We start from the raw sequence: 14,620 nt of genomic DNA, 5'->3' as shown, positions 1-14,620 counted from the left end.
CGTGGTCGACGGTGTCTTACGGGTTGTGCTTTTTCAGGGTGCAGTTCATGTAGGGTCCAGTGACCGTTGAGATCCTACATGTGAGGGCCGAGCTGTACGACGCGGACGGGGGCATGAGACTGTTGCTTTGATGGTGTTAGGTATAGTAGCATGGGGCTGTTGTTGTACATGGCCTGGGACGGACAGGAGTAGTACTTGTCTGACGTGTTCAAGAAGCTGTTTTCCTTCTTTTCTTTCTCCTTTTTTTTATCATCATCATCATCACCAGGAGGGGAAGTGAGACATTGGCTCTACCGTATTGGGATTTGAGGGCTGCAGAGGATAGTGAGCGCCGTCGACCAGTAGTAGTCAATAGTCAAGATTCGTACAGTGACAATTGGCTATAAATATCGCCGACGGGTGCAACTTCCTCCGGGACACTCCGTCGAGACGGGAGTAATAATATGAATGAATGGCATGCGAATGCTTTGTCGGTTCTTATGTGTCTTGTGTCTACACTACTGTACCATCCCTGCTGTTGATCTTATCATTTGCATGACGATCAAGAGCGGTATTACTGAGCATGAGCTTTGTACGCTTGTGTCCGGAATGAGTCCGGCTGGAGGAATCTCTTGATTTATTCAACCTTGGGAGCGTACTTATATATGCAGATTATGCAGTTTGAACCCTTAATCATGGAAGACATTAATATGTTTGGTAGTCTATATTTTACTATGGGTATATAATACAGAATGGCCGCAGCCATTAACCTGAAATTCCATCACGACCGAGTCCCCACCGGCCGACTTCACGCATCGCTTCATCTCCTCCCTCAACAAGACGACCGTTGGCGTTGGACGGGTTGTGCGCCCCCAGGACACCGGCAACGCATTCCCAGCCGTTACGCCCGCCGCCCCATCGGAGAACCTCGTTTTTGTACCGTTCACCCGCGGAGCGGTCAACAGCAGCGGCACCCCCCTCGAACACGTCTTCCCACATCTTATTGGCGATTGCTCGATCGAAGATGTAGCTGTAGTACGTGGCGCCGTACCCATACAAGTGTCCAAAGAACCCTTGCCATGAGGTCGAGGGGCGACCATGCTGGTCAACGGGGTCTGGCAGGCTGGCGTGTGTTGAGTATACTTGCTGATAAAGTTTTGTGGTGTCGAGGAAGGAGTTTCCAGAGGTGGTTGTGTGGTAGGCTTGATCGACGAGTGCCATTAGAATCTGGGCTTCGTTTTCCACAGCACCATATATTGCGCCGTGGGCGTCTCGGTTCTGTGCCATGTGATGGACCATGTTCTCGGATAGAGGTTGGTCGGTTTGCCAGTGGCGAGCATACAGAGCGAGGACGGACGGATCGGTGGCGAAGCGCTCCATCAGCACCGATGGCAGTTCGGCGAAGTCGGTTGCGCAGCGTGTGCCTGATATAGACTGCAGTTTCGTCTGGCCTAAAATAGAGTGTAGTGCGTGTCCCATCTCGTGGAAAAGGGTGCGCACGCTATGCTCACTCAAAAGTGTGGGTGTGGGGGACGAAGGCTCGGGGAAATCACACACGAGAGCAATGGTTGGCAGCTGGCGAAGTGTTTGGGATTCTGTGTCAATAGTAGTCGCCATGCCATCGTTCGGATGTGCGACGAACGCCGGATCGTCCATCGCTGCGGATTCTGCGATCTCTTCCGGGGTGATTTCTCGTGCACATCGCAAGGTGAAGTGGGCCGGGTTAGGATGTTTATTGGGGCGAGAAAATAGGTCGCAATATATGACGGCAAGCGGTCGGTTCTCCTCGTCCACTACATCCAGGCGGCGGACGTCGGATGTCCAAGTCTCCCCTGGTGCCGTCTCACGGGGAACTAGACGAACGCCGTAAAGGCGATCGAACAAACGCGACAACCCCTGCATGACTGTTCCCAAAGAGAAAAATTCAGGGATGATGGCCAATTCGCGTGACTTGCGAATTTGCTGGGAATTCTCATACTGTTGTACTCGGCGGTGGACATAGTATGCGTGGTCCCAGGGCTGCAGCTGGCCTCCCTTTTGAGACTGAAGCTGGGCTAGCTCCTCTTGTACATCCGGACGGTTGCTCGTTATGAGCGTGGTTAGAAATTCCGATACGGCGGCAGGGCTTCTGGCCATCTTGTCCTTGAGTGTCATATGAGCGAATGTGGGAAACCCTGCGAGCTGAGCTAGCTCTGTGCGTTTTGACAGCAACTGTTCGAGGCGCTGAACCTGGCGCGAGCTGGAAGTGCGTGTGGCCTGGTATATCTCGCGACGGACGTCCTCACTGTGAGCGGAACGTAGGGCTAGGCGCGGGATCAGCCCGACGGTAGGGACAGCGGCGGAACGGGGATTCCATCGCTTGATTTGCTTGATCAGGATGGGATCTAGACCACGAAGCTCGTTTGTGGGCACTACGACATGTGAGCGTGCTGGCTCTGCACTATGAGCGAATGTCGACCCAAGCTGGCTGATGTCGTTGGAGAGACTGACGAAGCGCTGGCGCTCATGCGGGGGCATATGAATTGCGGAGTTGGCAAAGTCCTGGAGCAGGATACGGGCCACGATGGTCTCTTCGGAGGTCCAATGGGACGTGACCTCTGGCTGAGCCAGCGCCGCGCGCAACTGATCATGTAGGCCGGTGGTGGTGTTGAGTACGTTCATGTACTCGAACATCAAAGCATATGCTTGGCCCGCTGCCTCTTGGACGGGCGGGTCCGGGTGGGAGGCCCGGATGAAGTCGGACAAATCAATGACGCGACACAGCAGGTCGCTCAGTCGGTCCAACTGACGCACTAGGCCCCGGTATTCATCGACCGTTGATGCGGAAAGTACTCGGTTGACTATGGCCTGGCATTTCTGTAGCGACACTTGCGCGAAGGCGCGAAATCCGTCGGGGCTAGTCAGGTACTGATTTTGAACGAGACCGGTCGGCTTTCGGTCCGGAGAGAAGGATGACGAGGCGGAGAAATCGCGCCAAAACGGCTGGGAATCGAAGACTCGACGGAGGATATCATCGTCGGGTCTTTTGGAGGGCGAGGAATGGACAGGGGTGGCAGACGCAGAGGCTGGTCGGAGAGCGGAGGTAGTGATGGAGCGACGGTGCAGGCGTGGTTGCAGTCGACAAGTGCGACAGATCCACGGTCGCAGCATATTAATCTGGATTAGCTGTAGAGTACATTAGAGAAAAGAGAAAAGAAAAGAAAACCAAACGTCCTTGATGGGAGAGAGTGGCCGAGTATGAATGAACTAAGACGAACAACCGACTGCGGCCGAGAAAAAACTTGGCACTTTTCTTCGGACCTTCATTTCATCATCTCAACCTCTCCTCCTTCCTAGACCTCCACCAATTGCCCATATCATGGCCATGTACCAGGTATTTACCCATTATTCCCGCCAGGCTCACCACGCCCAAGTAATCCTGCTAACCAATTGCCTTTCTAGCGACTCTCTGCGTCTCTGTTGGCCGGAGCTGTGGCTCTGTATCCCCGGCAAGCTCATGCCGAGCAGCCCGTATGTCCCAGAGCTAGACCTTGCTTCAGCCTTCAAGGCCCAGGCAGCTCAGTTTGCTAACTACAACAGAGAAAACCCATCTACGATGAATTCCCCTCTGAATCTGCCGTCTCCCTTGCCCCGTCCACACCAGCTCCCGAACCCACAGCCGCTACAACTCCCGAACCTTCAAGCATCACGACAGCTCTGACAGCCACCAAATCTCCCTCGTCTCCGACGCCGACCGATCTCCTGACAGCCCAGGTCCGACATGCTCGTGTCTTCCTCTACGAGCAGTCGCGTGCCGCCGAGGTTGGTTTCAACAATGTCCTCTCCCGTGTCCTCCACGTCGAGAACGCCTTTACCGATACCATCGCCTCCTTGGCGCCCTCCCCGGAATCCGGAGAGAAGCTGACTCCCGGCGGCATTTACGTCGTTGTTGCTGCCATGGCTGGATCAATTGTTGCCCGTAACCGCGGCCGTTTCCTGCGTGGCACCACCCCCTTGGCATTCGGTACCATTGCGGCCTGGTCTCTCCTCCCTGTTACCATGCGGAATGTCTCTGACTTGGTCTGGGAGTATGAGAAACGTGTGCCTGCGGTGGCAGACAACCACTTGTACCTTCGGGAACGGGCAGAGCAGATCTGGAGCACCGGTGTGGCTCACAGTGGTATGGCACGTGCCACGATGGAGGAGAAGATCGGGGACGCTCGGAAGAAGCTGGAAGAAATTGTGAGCAAGGGACACTAAATAGACCTTTATCTATGCTCTCCTTATATTCCTTTGGTTTGTTTGTTTCGCTTATCTACGTCTTGATAGCGGTTGGGCCCGTGCCCTATAGCGCACATGTAACTGTAAGAGGTTTCCGATGAACAGGTTCTAGACAGTTCACTTTCTTTTGTACTATTGATATAAAACTAGAACGCCAAAAAAACACCTGTTGCAAGTCATAACAACGTCTCTTCTATTCTGATCCCTTTTCTTCTTGGGGTGGTCCACCAGCTTTGGGGGGCGGAGGTAGCGGGGTGCCCCTCCGTGATGGTACATGATCTTGCTCCTTGCTCTTCTGTTCACCCTCTGCGAAATAATCATCGAATGCCCTATGCGGTGATGCCCTGGCCCCACGCGCCTTCTTTCCATGGTGCGATACCTGGGGAGCCGAGTCCGCAGATGCCAATGGCGGAGGTGATTTCATATTCGCAGGAACAAGGAACTGTTGTGGGGGTGCAGGAATTCCAGAGTCTACATTCGTAGGAAATAACGCAGGCTCAGGAACAGGTGTCGACGATCCGTCAGCACGCGTTTCGAACACTACCTCTCCCGGCCCCTCGACCTCTTCTCCCAATCCAACCGGCAATCGGTGCAAGGCTCCATAACCCAGCTCCGCTCCCAGTGCACCCTCGCCACCCCAGCCTCGTGTGGGCACAAGATCGACTGTGCGCACCACATCGAACTCGCTGTTGTAGACCCATAGCACCAAAGTACGGTCCAAGTGGTCTTCAACAAGTTCTCCTAGTGCCGATTCCCCTCGTAATGTTCCGCTCGGCGTGCCGATAATATAATCGGAGTGCGGTAGAAGGCCAGCTCTGTAAGCCGGGCTTAGAGGGGACGGGATATTGAGCACATGCCAGATGTGTTGTGTGGATGACAGCGGGGCTAGTTGGAGTGCGAGGCCAAGGGTTGGATTGGACGGGGGAACGACGATGGATATCGTATGCGTTCGTTGTCCCTATGTGTCGTAGACAGTCAACATATCGTCTCTAAGTAGATTCAAAGGGTTTGGAGTTCCACAGGAATGACCGCGTACCTTTGCGCTCCAAACTGCAAACGTAACTCGAGATCCGGCACAATTGCGCACTTCCGTTGCGAAAAGGTTTGGGTCAGGGTCATCCTATAGAAATCAGATAATGCGATTGAGATAGCCCAGGGATATAGTAAGCAACGCACGATTAAACGCCCGTTTATCCCAATAATGAAATCGAACCAAGGCTCGAGCGGTACTTCGGAGTCTTTGTTGCGGAGGACTTGAAATCCGAAGGCATTGTCGGCCCGTGACTGCTGGGAACTGGGTTCTGAGTCTAGCCGGCCAATAAATCTATTGAGAGCTCCGAACATTTTGAGACTTCTTTGAGAGTCAAGCGAGGAGTGGAATGCAGGGGAAACCAGACAGCCATAGCCGGGGTGAAGCTGTCCTCAGTGCGGAGATGCAAACAAAACAAACCCGCGTTATCAGTAGATTTCAAAATGCGGCAGCGATGCATCGCGATCCGGGACCAGAGGAAACGAAGAACCTCTCTTCTCCCCGCCTTTCATTCATGTCTTGATCACGATTGAGCCACCATGTCTGGTGATGAAGAACCCCCTCCAGAAGTCCATCATTACGAGGATCGTGGTCAGGTGCCCTGGGACATTCAGAAGTATGCTTCCCTGATGGGTTCTTTTCCTTATCGCAGAGCGCCCAACTGACTCTTTTTTACAGTTACTGGTCCCAGCGCTACGATCTATTCTCCAAGTATGATGATGGTGTTTGGCTGACTGATGATGCGTGGTTCGGCGTTACTCCAGAACCGGTGGCTACGTATGTGAATCCCTGCGAAATACGCAGTGCTAAGATGACGAATGCTCTAACCTCTGTTATCTACGTGCAGAAAAATTGCCGACCAAATTGCCAGCTCTGCACCGCCAGATCGAAAGGTTCTAGTAGATGCTTTCGCTGGTGCTGGGGGAAATACCATAGCTTTCGCGCTGTCCGGGCATTGGAAACGAGTCTATGCCATTGAGAAAGACCCCGCGGTGTTGCGATGCGCCCAACACAATGCGAAGGTCTACGGCGTCGCGGATAAAATTACCTGGTTTCAAGGTGACTGCTTTGAGATCATCAAGTCGCAGTTGAAGGACTTGGCACCGTATAGCGTGCTCTTTGCGAGCCCACCTTGGGGAGGTACGTTCTTGTTTTCATTAACCAATCCCGCGACCTATTATCTTATTGTGAGTTCTTCAATGACTCACTCATTCTTTCGTCATTAGGGCCCGGGTATCGATCTGCCTCCGTATTCGATCTTCGGACAATGGAACCATATTCCTTGAACACACTCTATATGGAATTCTCTCTCTTCACACCCTATGTGATCCTTTACTTGCCACGAACATCGGATCTGAATCAGCTGGCTGGGATGGTTAAAAATGATTCGCCTGCTCCTGTAATGCACTATTGTATGAGAGGGGCAAGCAAAGCGTTGTGTATTTTCTATGGAGGCTTTCAACTTTTCTAATAATTCCACACTTTATATTTCCCTTCCACCAAATGTAACCTATCGCTTGCAACCTTCTCCCATATTTATATTTAGAGGGAATCCCTATCGAATGACTGAAAGCACTTCATTGTGTACAAGTGTGGACGGCCCGGACAATAAGCTGATTGCCTTATTCGGACTAGCGCCCCGCCCTATCTTCACGTGTTCCGCTCATTCATTTGCATCTCTCCTCAGTGACTCCTACTTATTGTGAAGGTCTTTCTCCTCTCTTTGCTGACACCATCCCGACCATTTCCTCTCACTGTGTCTTTAACACTTTCTAATATTCCTCACAGAGCGATGGTGCTGAACCTCTATTTCTAACCGTTGGAGCCTGCGCCGCGTATGCTGGATCTGTACGCGAGATCTCTGTGTTAACACCGATTCGATTCTTCCAGTTGGCCACCATCTGGTGTTGCCGCTTGTGTTCACCTGGCGCAGGCACCATATCTGGCATCTCATCTAGTTATATTTAGCACTTATTCAATATGCCACACGCAACGGCCTCACCGGGCGGCGCCGAAGCCGACGATGCTGACTTCGACAATGTTATGCGACAGATGAACGGGCCCATGGCGGAGGGTGGCATGTCCTTTGATTTCCTATCTCGAGAACTGGAACCCGGTGAGAAAGCGGATGATGCGATAGATTACGAGGATTTTGATGACGACGAACTCCCCGAGGAAGAGGAACATGACGCGCGTGCGACAGCGGAAGACGGCCTTGATATCCCACAAACGTCGGATGATGCCCTTTTCGGTGGCGGTGGAGATGATTTATTTGAAACAGCCGAAAAACACGATCAAGCCCAACCCGATGAACTCGATGATTTGTTTGGGGAAGCCCCTGCATCACCACGCCAGGACCAAGTGGACGAGACCAGAGATTTGTTTTTCGAGGAGGATGAGCGTCCTGCGGTACCTGATGGGGCAGATGGCATGCAACTGGACGATGACGAGGAATCATTACCAGAGGATGGCACACTCCCTGCCATTACAGATGATATGGATCCCGCCTCCCTACGCGCGTGGAAGTTACAACAGGCTCTTTTTGCGATGTCGAATGTCGGCGGTCCTGAAAACCCTCCGGCCCCCCCCGAGAATGTCGAAGAACTCCTCCATTCGTTATTTCCTATGTTCGAGCGAAACACCCTGCCGCGCTTCCTCGAGTTGATCCCGCATAAAAAGGCATATTTTATTGGCAAGCAGCCCTTGAAACCACCAAAGTCCGTCTTACCAGGGAAAGTAAATATTGAACTGGCACAGGACCAGGAGAAAACATTCAAGTCCGGAGGGCAAGCCTACAAACGTTCGTTGGAAGCCGAACAGTATGGTATCGTTCCGGTGGCTGAAGCATCGCAAGAAGAGGAAGAAGAGGAGGAGGTTCGAGATGATCTCGATTTTGATTATGAATCTGACGAACCGCTTCCTGGTGGTGTCACGGCAGATGATCTTCGTGTCGTCTGCGCTGACTGGGATGTCAAAGATGACATCTCCATCATGGATGTTGACGAGCCTGCAGTTGAGGAGAATGACGAGGACGATTGGCTTTTTGAAACAACTCGACCAGCGAAGAAACGTAAACTCGGACGTGATCCGATGGAAATTGTTTCTTTGTCACATATCGACATGCCTCTCCTTGATGACCCGGAGCAAGCTAGCGCCCGAGCTGCGCAAAAAGTCACCTTGGATCTAAACGACCCACATATACTGCTTGATGAGCGTGGTCCTGATACTGCTGCCTCAAAACCTAGGGCGTCCGGCGCTCGTGGTAGAGAAGACATGGATATTAATATCACTCGTCGTCTCACGTCGAGATACAATATTTCCAATGATCAGGCCTATGACATGCTGAAACAGAATCATCAGAACAAGGTTCGCAGTACTTTGGGCAACGTCACGCTGGAACATAGTATGCCAGCATTACGCTTGCAGTGGCCCTATTACAAGACTGAGCTGGCCAAGGCCGAGGCGAGATCTTTCCACCGCCCGGCGTTGTCCTTCCGACCTGGCCAGACATGCTGGTTCAAGAATCCGGCTTATGTCAAACGCAAGCATCAAAAGGGCAAAGATATCCGCCAGCTTTACGACTCAACCAAAGCGCTTTCTATGGCGGACAATTCCCACGTCCTCTTAGTTGAGTATTCTGAGGAAGTGCCGCTGGCTTTGTCCAACTTTGGGATGTCAAACCGCATTATCAACTACTACAGGAGGAAAAACATGGAAGATCCTACTCGCCCGAAAGCTGAGATTGGAGAAACGGCGGTGCTTCTGCCTCAGGACAAGAGTCCTTTCTCTATATTTGGACATGTTGATCCGGGAGAGATCGCGCCCGCTATCTCGAACTCCATGTATCGTGCCCCACTCTTTCCACACCAAGCGAAATCTACGGATTTCCTTGTTGTCCGCAGTAGCACTGGCTCGGGTGGCAGTGACTACTATCTGCGCAATATTGACAATATGTTTGTTGCGGGGCAACAGTTTCCCTCTGTCGATATTCCTGGCCCGCACTCCCGAAAGGTCACCACGGTTGCAAAGAATCGGATGAAGATGCTTGTCTACCGTCTGTTGAAGAAAAGCCCTGACCTCCGGCTGTCCATTAGTGACGTTACCGCGCATATACCTGGTACGAGTGACATGCAGAATCGTCAAAAGGTCAAGGATTTTCTTCAGCACGATAAAGACACGAAGTATTGGGTGCCCTTGGAACCGGTGCCGGAGCAGGATACCATTCGATCATGGGTGCAGCCTGAAGATGTTTGTCTGCTCGAGGCAATGCAAGTCGGCCAGCAGCACTTGTACGATACTGGGTACGGCAATGATGCTGAGACGGGAGGTGACGATGACAATGACGAAGAGTCCGAGAGTTTCGAGCAGCAGATGGCACCATGGAAGGCTAGTCGTAATTTCTTGCTAGCATCGCAAGGCAAAGCTATGCTTACGCTACATGGCGAGGGTGATCCGACTCGGCGTGGAGAAGGGTTCAGTTTCATCAAGACATCAATGAAAGGAGGATTCAAGGCTATCGGTGAGAGTGTGGAAGACAAACTGGACGCGCAACGCTTGAAGGAGCTTGGTGGTCACAGCTATAACGTTGCACGACAACAGAAGTCCTATGAAACGTCCATTCGACGAATTTGGGACGCCCAGAAAGCTAGCCTATCCTCCACCATCGAACATTCAGACTATGATGACATGTCCGAGGAGGAGGGAGATGATTTCAATAAGCCCACCCCGAGATCAGAGGCTCAGACCCCTGCCCCTGTTCGCCGTGATGATGAGACGACCAGTCAGTTCAGTAAAATGAGCCGCCTGAGTTTGTCAGATCAAAAGGGTAAAGTTCTGCGCATCGTTCGCCAGGTTAAGGATATGGATGGGGTTCATCAGAAAGAGACGGTGGTTTCGGATCCTCGAGTGATTCGCCACTACCTACAACATCGCCATCGGGTTGAGTCACTGACCACGAAGTAAGTCATTACCGCCCGTGACCAAGGAATGTTTAGCTAATGACCATTAGACTTGATTCTCTAAAGCCAACTGGTGACCCTGAGGTGGATGCCCGTAACAAGAAACTGTATGCTTATTATACTTCAAACTCTCCCAAACCCTTACCACATCAGATGACCTCTAACTATACGCAGGCTCGAACAAGAACTAAGTCGACTCAATCGCAACAAAGAGCGTCGATTCGCTCGCGAAAAACAGAAAGGTGTTATTCGCACTGCGGACTCCCCTGCGGACGGGGGCCCAGGATCCTCAAAGTCTGCTGGCACGCAGCGGAAGTGTGCCAACTGCGGCCAAGTCGGTCACATCAAGACAAACAAAAAGTGCGTATACAACCGTCGCTCCCTCTCCGCTTCGGCGGACGATGGAATCTCTACTTCCCCTGACACCACTGAGTCGTTCTTTACACCTGCCTCGCTCGACACCTACACTTCCTCGTTTTGACTCCTTTCTCCCACCCCTCCCACACTACTGGTTCTTCTGCTATTCAAATGCGAACAAAACCACTCATCCACTATACTACTCCATTCTATACAAGCCACAACCACCCGCGATTTGAACCTCATTTCCCTTACGTTGGACCCATCTGCGACCCAAACTCTACTTTTTCCTCCAAGGCTAACAATTCGATTCACTTCGTGCAACAGGCTTTGTCCTCTTCTGAACGGAACGATGAAACCCGAAGATCGTGTCAGCGATTCAGCGTTCGCTATGGGGGCCCCTCCCGCTATCTAGAAAAAGGAAGACAATATTTGCTATTCTCGCGTTCTGTGTACTACAATGATACCCCGCTGTGGTTGGTGTGGTCGTGTTTACGGTTACCAATTGCCTGATTTGCATTTGCTCGACTGTAAAACTTGACAGTTTTTATATATCTGGATTTCAGCCAACACGAAAACGAAGTCGCTAAACTGGAACTTATCATAATACACTTAAGCAAATGTAAACGTAATTCTAGGTTAAAATTATCTTGTTATGTTCTGTTCATGTAAGGATTTTTCTTCGAATAAGGATAGTGTACATTGCCGTTGTGGCTATCATGGTCAGTGGCTACAACGCTCGCTCGCGTTGGAGCTCTGCGAAGTAAAATCGATCTCCAAATACAAGCCATATTGAGATTCCACAGTGTAACTTCCCTCGAAACTCATTACCCATACAATTCCGATAACTGGCCCCTTGAGATAAAGGGCCGGCCCCTCTCTGGGGTAAAGGCCATAATCACTCCTTTCGGGCGACGGTAGGTGTATCCAAGAAATGCCCCTCTCTTGCGCATTTCAAGCGCCGTCTTACGAAGTCGCCTGTCTCGTAGGATTTTGTCTCGAGGCCGTTTTGATTCCTTGTTTCTCTTCTTTGCCTTCGTAGGAGGATTCGCGGCATTGTCGCGGTCTTTTCCATCTTTGCCCGTTGGGCGCCAATCGGGATTCAAGTCTTTCTTTGCAGATTGTCCAGGCTTGCCATTTCCATCATGCTGGACGTTGTCGTCATTGCCCAGCTCAGTTTCGGAGTCAGTGGACCCACCGTCGTGATCCGTGGGATAGTCACCATCTTCGAAGTACCGTGTATCTTCCCATCCTCTGACCTTCGGGACAAACGGCGGAGACATGCGGTGGATCTCGTCCCAGTTAATTCCACGGAAAAATGGATGGGACTTGATATCGGATGCATCGTTGGGATAAACGTAATGACCTTTGTAGTTTTGATTGGACCCGCCAGGCTTATAGAAGAAACACTTTGATGCTCGGGATGTGAGGACATCGTTTGTTTTATATTTGCTTGAAGACAAGCGAATATCTTTCTCCTGGAGAAGTGAGTTTATAACATCTATTGCCTCCGCAGATACGAGCTTATCGGTCGGTCGGTGCACAGGAAAATATAACGTTTGCAAATGATGCTTTTATATCAGCCGTCCGTAAGGTGCAGCAAAGGACAGAATTATAACTCACATGGATCTTCATCTTCGTCCTATGGCGATCTTCAGATGCAAATGGGGTGAAGCCATACAAGCACTATTGGAGTCAGTTGGACGGCTGGACATGCTAGTGGAATAACTAAGTGTTGGTGTAGTATATGGCCTTACTTCATACAAAATGATTCCAGTACTCCACCAATCACATCGACCGTCGTACGGTTGGCCTCGAATGACCTCTGGCGCCATATACTGACTTGTTCCAACAACGCTCCTCGCCATCCGACGTTTTTGATTCTTGTCGCGCCAACCCAGCAGGCCGTTGGTAGGAGGGTGTATCCAGTCGTCCTCAAAACTCCCGTTTTCACGATCCGTACTCGGAGGTTTCTTTGATCCTTCATGCGATGCCTTCTGATCTTCTGTATCCCCGTTCACTTGAATTCCCAGTCTTTTAAGTAAAGAGTGTCGTTGATATGTAAAATACCACTGGTCGTGAGCCCAGTGCCCATCAAAGGCAAGGCCAAAGTCAGAGATCATCAAATGGCCGGAGGCTGAAATGAGAAAGTTGTCAGGTTTCACATCGCGATGGATCCAATGAAGTCGATGTGCTTCTTCTATGCACAGAATCATCTCTGCGACATACCATCGGGCAATGTCCTCGGCTAGGATGTTGTGACGCATCAATAGGCCGAGAAAATCACCCCCGACCATGTAGTCCATCACCAAGTACAGATAACTATTGTCTTGAAAACTTGCAATCAAAGGAACAATCCAGCGAGATTTAGCAGACGCCACTAAGAAATCTCTCTCTGCACGGAGGTGTCGTTCCTGGCTGTTTCGAATCATAACCGACTTTCTAATGACTTTCATAGCAAAAACGTCCTTCTTCACCCCAGTCATTGGCTGACGATGATTGGTTTTGGGGTTATGCCGGCCAGAATGGGTCTTCTCTGAAGCCTGCTTCTGACGACCCTTGGATTCTTCAGTGGACGGTAGACTCGAAGTGATATCCGATACCTTTTCCCTTACTAGGCGAACAACACCAAAGCTTCCTCTTCCCAGGACTTTGATAACTTCAAACCCGGCAAGTGACGGGGTTTGGTCGCGGGGGCCTTTACAAGGCGAACGGCTCTTTAGAACCCGGCATTGGCGAAGGTAATCCTGCTCTTGGGAAATCCATTGCTTTTTGACCTTTATCCTCTCTTCAGGACTCAAGGGCAGGGACGTGATATACTGATCGAGTTCCAACTGACGTTGGGTTCGCGTGTCCACCCCGGAATATAGTGAGTGAAAATATGTTTCAAAGAATATCTTTGCGCTAGCCGCGGCTTCGGCCGTCAGAATAGAAGGTGGTGCAACCGGTGATTCCCTGACCGGACTAAGAGGACTTTCCTTTAAGTTAGGATGGGATGCATGACTAAAGTTTCTAGGCTGGTCGCTACTGGTATCTCTTGATCGTCCTGAGCTTCTGCGAGAAACTGAAGTTGGGTCTGTAGACAAACTGTCGACCGGAGAGCCTTTCGTACTCGGTGTCGACGAATCGGAACTTTCGTTGGGATTGATATTGGGGGGCGGGTTTACCGACGTCTTGAAGTGGGGGGCCTGCACGCTCGGGCGTCGATTGAGATGCGAACGATGGATGACAGTAGGACTACCGAATGTCGTGGATAATTTGAGTGAAACGATTCTGGCAAGCTCAACAGGGGTCGACTGGCTTCGCTTCAAGTCAATGACTATGGGAGACGTAATAATTTCATCCGTTGGCTGCTGGTCCTCATGCTTCTTCATCCGAACAGTGTTCACTGGTGATCCTGGCCGGTTTGGTATAGCCACATTTGAGGCATCGAGGTGATTACTGTGAGAATCGAAGATACCCAGATGTTGAATGTCTTCAGTTTCTGATAAACCACTTCCTGTGTCGGTACAGTTTGCTGGTTTGACAACTGGAAAAGGTGGACAAGTCAGCAGGAGGCACAGACGCTTTGTACATCATAGGCTTGCCTGGAATGGGACTTCGAAGGCCTAGAAGCGAAAGTAGACGGGAGCTTCGCTGTTGGATGCGGACTCTTATCCTGTCCTTGCCAGGTGGCCGCCCTCCAGCAGCAGTATCCAGTCCCAGCCCCTCAGACAAAGCCGATCCAGTCGTTAATTGTCCGAAAACACCATGATTCAGGAAATTTGAGCTGCTTGGCTTTAGCGGGCGCCGTCCATTGTTTCCCTGGTCCCCGGACATGGCGTGAAAGACGGGGAAGGGTGTCCCAATACCCTATGTAAAGGGCGATTAAAGAATAAACATAGAATAGTTCAATTGATGTATCAAACGACGGGCGGAGGCAGAGTTGAGCGGATATGAAGATGGCTGTTTAACGGGGATTGCGATGGAGAAATTACGTTGAAGAGAGTGCAAAGTGAAAGTAGAAAGTGCGATGCGACCCGGGGTAGCCACCACC

General features: G+C 51.1%; 6 protein-coding genes across 6 annotated transcripts; 3 read left to right on the top strand and 3 right to left on the bottom strand.

The window, feature by feature from the left end:
* Positions 1–659: 659 nt before the first annotated feature.
* Positions 660–3,239, bottom strand: ASPVEDRAFT_41798 (mitochondrial intermediate peptidase). The gene has a single exon (XM_040812430.1). It carries the CDS (start codon positions 3,127–3,129, stop codon positions 745–747), a length of 2,385 nt encoding a protein of 794 aa, XP_040668065.1. The 5' UTR covers positions 3,130–3,239; the 3' UTR covers positions 660–744.
* A 236-nt stretch (positions 3,240–3,475) lies between these two features.
* ASPVEDRAFT_28902 (MICOS complex subunit MIC26/MIC27) lies at positions 3,476–4,218 on the top strand (the record flags this gene model as incomplete). The annotated part of the gene is made up of 2 exons (XM_040810168.1): positions 3,476–3,489; positions 3,561–4,218. The coding sequence occupies 2 exons, from the start codon at positions 3,476–3,478 to the stop codon at positions 4,216–4,218; spliced, it is 672 nt and encodes a 223-aa protein (XP_040668064.1).
* A 214-nt stretch (positions 4,219–4,432) lies between these two features.
* ASPVEDRAFT_132571 (putative Golgi reassembly stacking protein) lies at positions 4,433–5,583 on the bottom strand (the record flags this gene model as incomplete). The annotated part of the gene is made up of 3 exons (XM_040806932.1): positions 4,433–5,197; positions 5,276–5,359; positions 5,416–5,583. The coding sequence occupies 3 exons, from the start codon at positions 5,581–5,583 to the stop codon at positions 4,433–4,435; spliced, it is 1,017 nt and encodes a 338-aa protein (XP_040668063.1).
* A 161-nt stretch (positions 5,584–5,744) lies between these two features.
* On the top strand, positions 5,745–6,902 carry ASPVEDRAFT_41795 (RNA methyltransferase). Its single transcript, XM_040812429.1, has 4 exons — positions 5,745–5,885; positions 5,948–6,046; positions 6,117–6,409; positions 6,496–6,902. The coding sequence occupies exons 1-4, from the start codon at positions 5,809–5,811 to the stop codon at positions 6,738–6,740; spliced, it is 714 nt and encodes a 237-aa protein (XP_040668062.1). The 5' UTR covers positions 5,745–5,808; the 3' UTR covers positions 6,741–6,902.
* Positions 6,903–6,972: 70 nt separating this feature from the next.
* On the top strand, positions 6,973–11,223 carry ASPVEDRAFT_41794 (DUF3591 domain-containing protein). Its single transcript, XM_040812428.1, has 4 exons — positions 6,973–10,227; positions 10,278–10,334; positions 10,402–10,587; positions 10,912–11,223. Exons 1-4 carry the CDS (start codon positions 7,250–7,252, stop codon positions 10,997–10,999), a joined length of 3,309 nt encoding a protein of 1,102 aa, XP_040668061.1. The 5' UTR covers positions 6,973–7,249; the 3' UTR covers positions 11,000–11,223.
* Positions 11,219–14,199, bottom strand: ASPVEDRAFT_72174 (serine/threonine-protein kinase). Its single transcript, XM_040816154.1, has 4 exons — positions 14,172–14,199; positions 12,342–14,113; positions 12,208–12,270; positions 11,219–12,155 (listed from the first exon to the last, which is right to left on the bottom strand). Exons 2-4 carry the CDS (start codon positions 13,956–13,958, stop codon positions 11,412–11,414), a joined length of 2,424 nt encoding a protein of 807 aa, XP_040668060.1. The 5' UTR covers positions 13,959–14,113; positions 14,172–14,199; the 3' UTR covers positions 11,219–11,411.
* Between the last annotated feature and the right edge of the window lie 421 nt (positions 14,200–14,620).

This window comes from Aspergillus versicolor, assembly GCF_001890125.1.
Source record: "Aspergillus versicolor CBS 583.65 unplaced genomic scaffold ASPVEscaffold_5, whole genome shotgun sequence".
In the NCBI taxonomy this organism is placed as follows: domain Eukaryota; kingdom Fungi; phylum Ascomycota; class Eurotiomycetes; order Eurotiales; family Aspergillaceae; genus Aspergillus; species Aspergillus versicolor.
The sequence above is the reverse complement of the archived record's forward strand: the minus strand, read 5'-3'. Positions and strand labels throughout refer to the sequence as shown.

What these genes read in the sequence shown, in the direction of transcription:
- ASPVEDRAFT_41795 (XM_040812429.1), top strand. Translation starts at nt 5,809, where the DNA reads ATGTCTGGTGATGAAGAACCCCCTCCAGAAGTCCATCATTACGAGGAT. An exon ending in GTGCCCTGGGACATTCAGAA is followed by an intron (nt 5,886 to 5,947) that starts GTATGCTTCCCT and finishes TCTTTTTTACAG; the next exon opens with TTACTGGTCCCAGCGCTACG. An exon ending in TGCGAGCCCACCTTGGGGAG is followed by an intron (nt 6,410 to 6,495) that starts GTACGTTCTTGT and finishes TTTCGTCATTAG; the next exon opens with GGCCCGGGTATCGATCTGCC.
- ASPVEDRAFT_72174 (XM_040816154.1), bottom strand. Translation starts at nt 13,958, where the DNA reads ATGAAGAAGCATGAGGACCAGCAGCCAACGGATGAAATTATTACGTCT. An exon ending in CTGGAATCATTTTGTATGAA is followed by an intron (nt 12,271 to 12,341) that starts GTAAGGCCATAT and finishes TGACTCCAATAG; the next exon opens with TGCTTGTATGGCTTCACCCC. An exon ending in GGACGAAGATGAAGATCCAT is followed by an intron (nt 12,156 to 12,207) that starts GTGAGTTATAAT and finishes CTGATATAAAAG; the next exon opens with CATCATTTGCAAACGTTATA.
- ASPVEDRAFT_41794 (XM_040812428.1), top strand. Translation starts at nt 7,250, where the DNA reads ATGCCACACGCAACGGCCTCACCGGGCGGCGCCGAAGCCGACGATGCT. An exon ending in GTTGAGTCACTGACCACGAA is followed by an intron (nt 10,228 to 10,277) that starts GTAAGTCATTAC and finishes AATGACCATTAG; the next exon opens with ACTTGATTCTCTAAAGCCAA. An exon ending in GATGCCCGTAACAAGAAACT is followed by an intron (nt 10,335 to 10,401) that starts GTATGCTTATTA and finishes AACTATACGCAG; the next exon opens with GCTCGAACAAGAACTAAGTC.
- ASPVEDRAFT_41798 (XM_040812430.1), bottom strand. Translation starts at nt 3,129, where the DNA reads ATGCTGCGACCGTGGATCTGTCGCACTTGTCGACTGCAACCACGCCTG.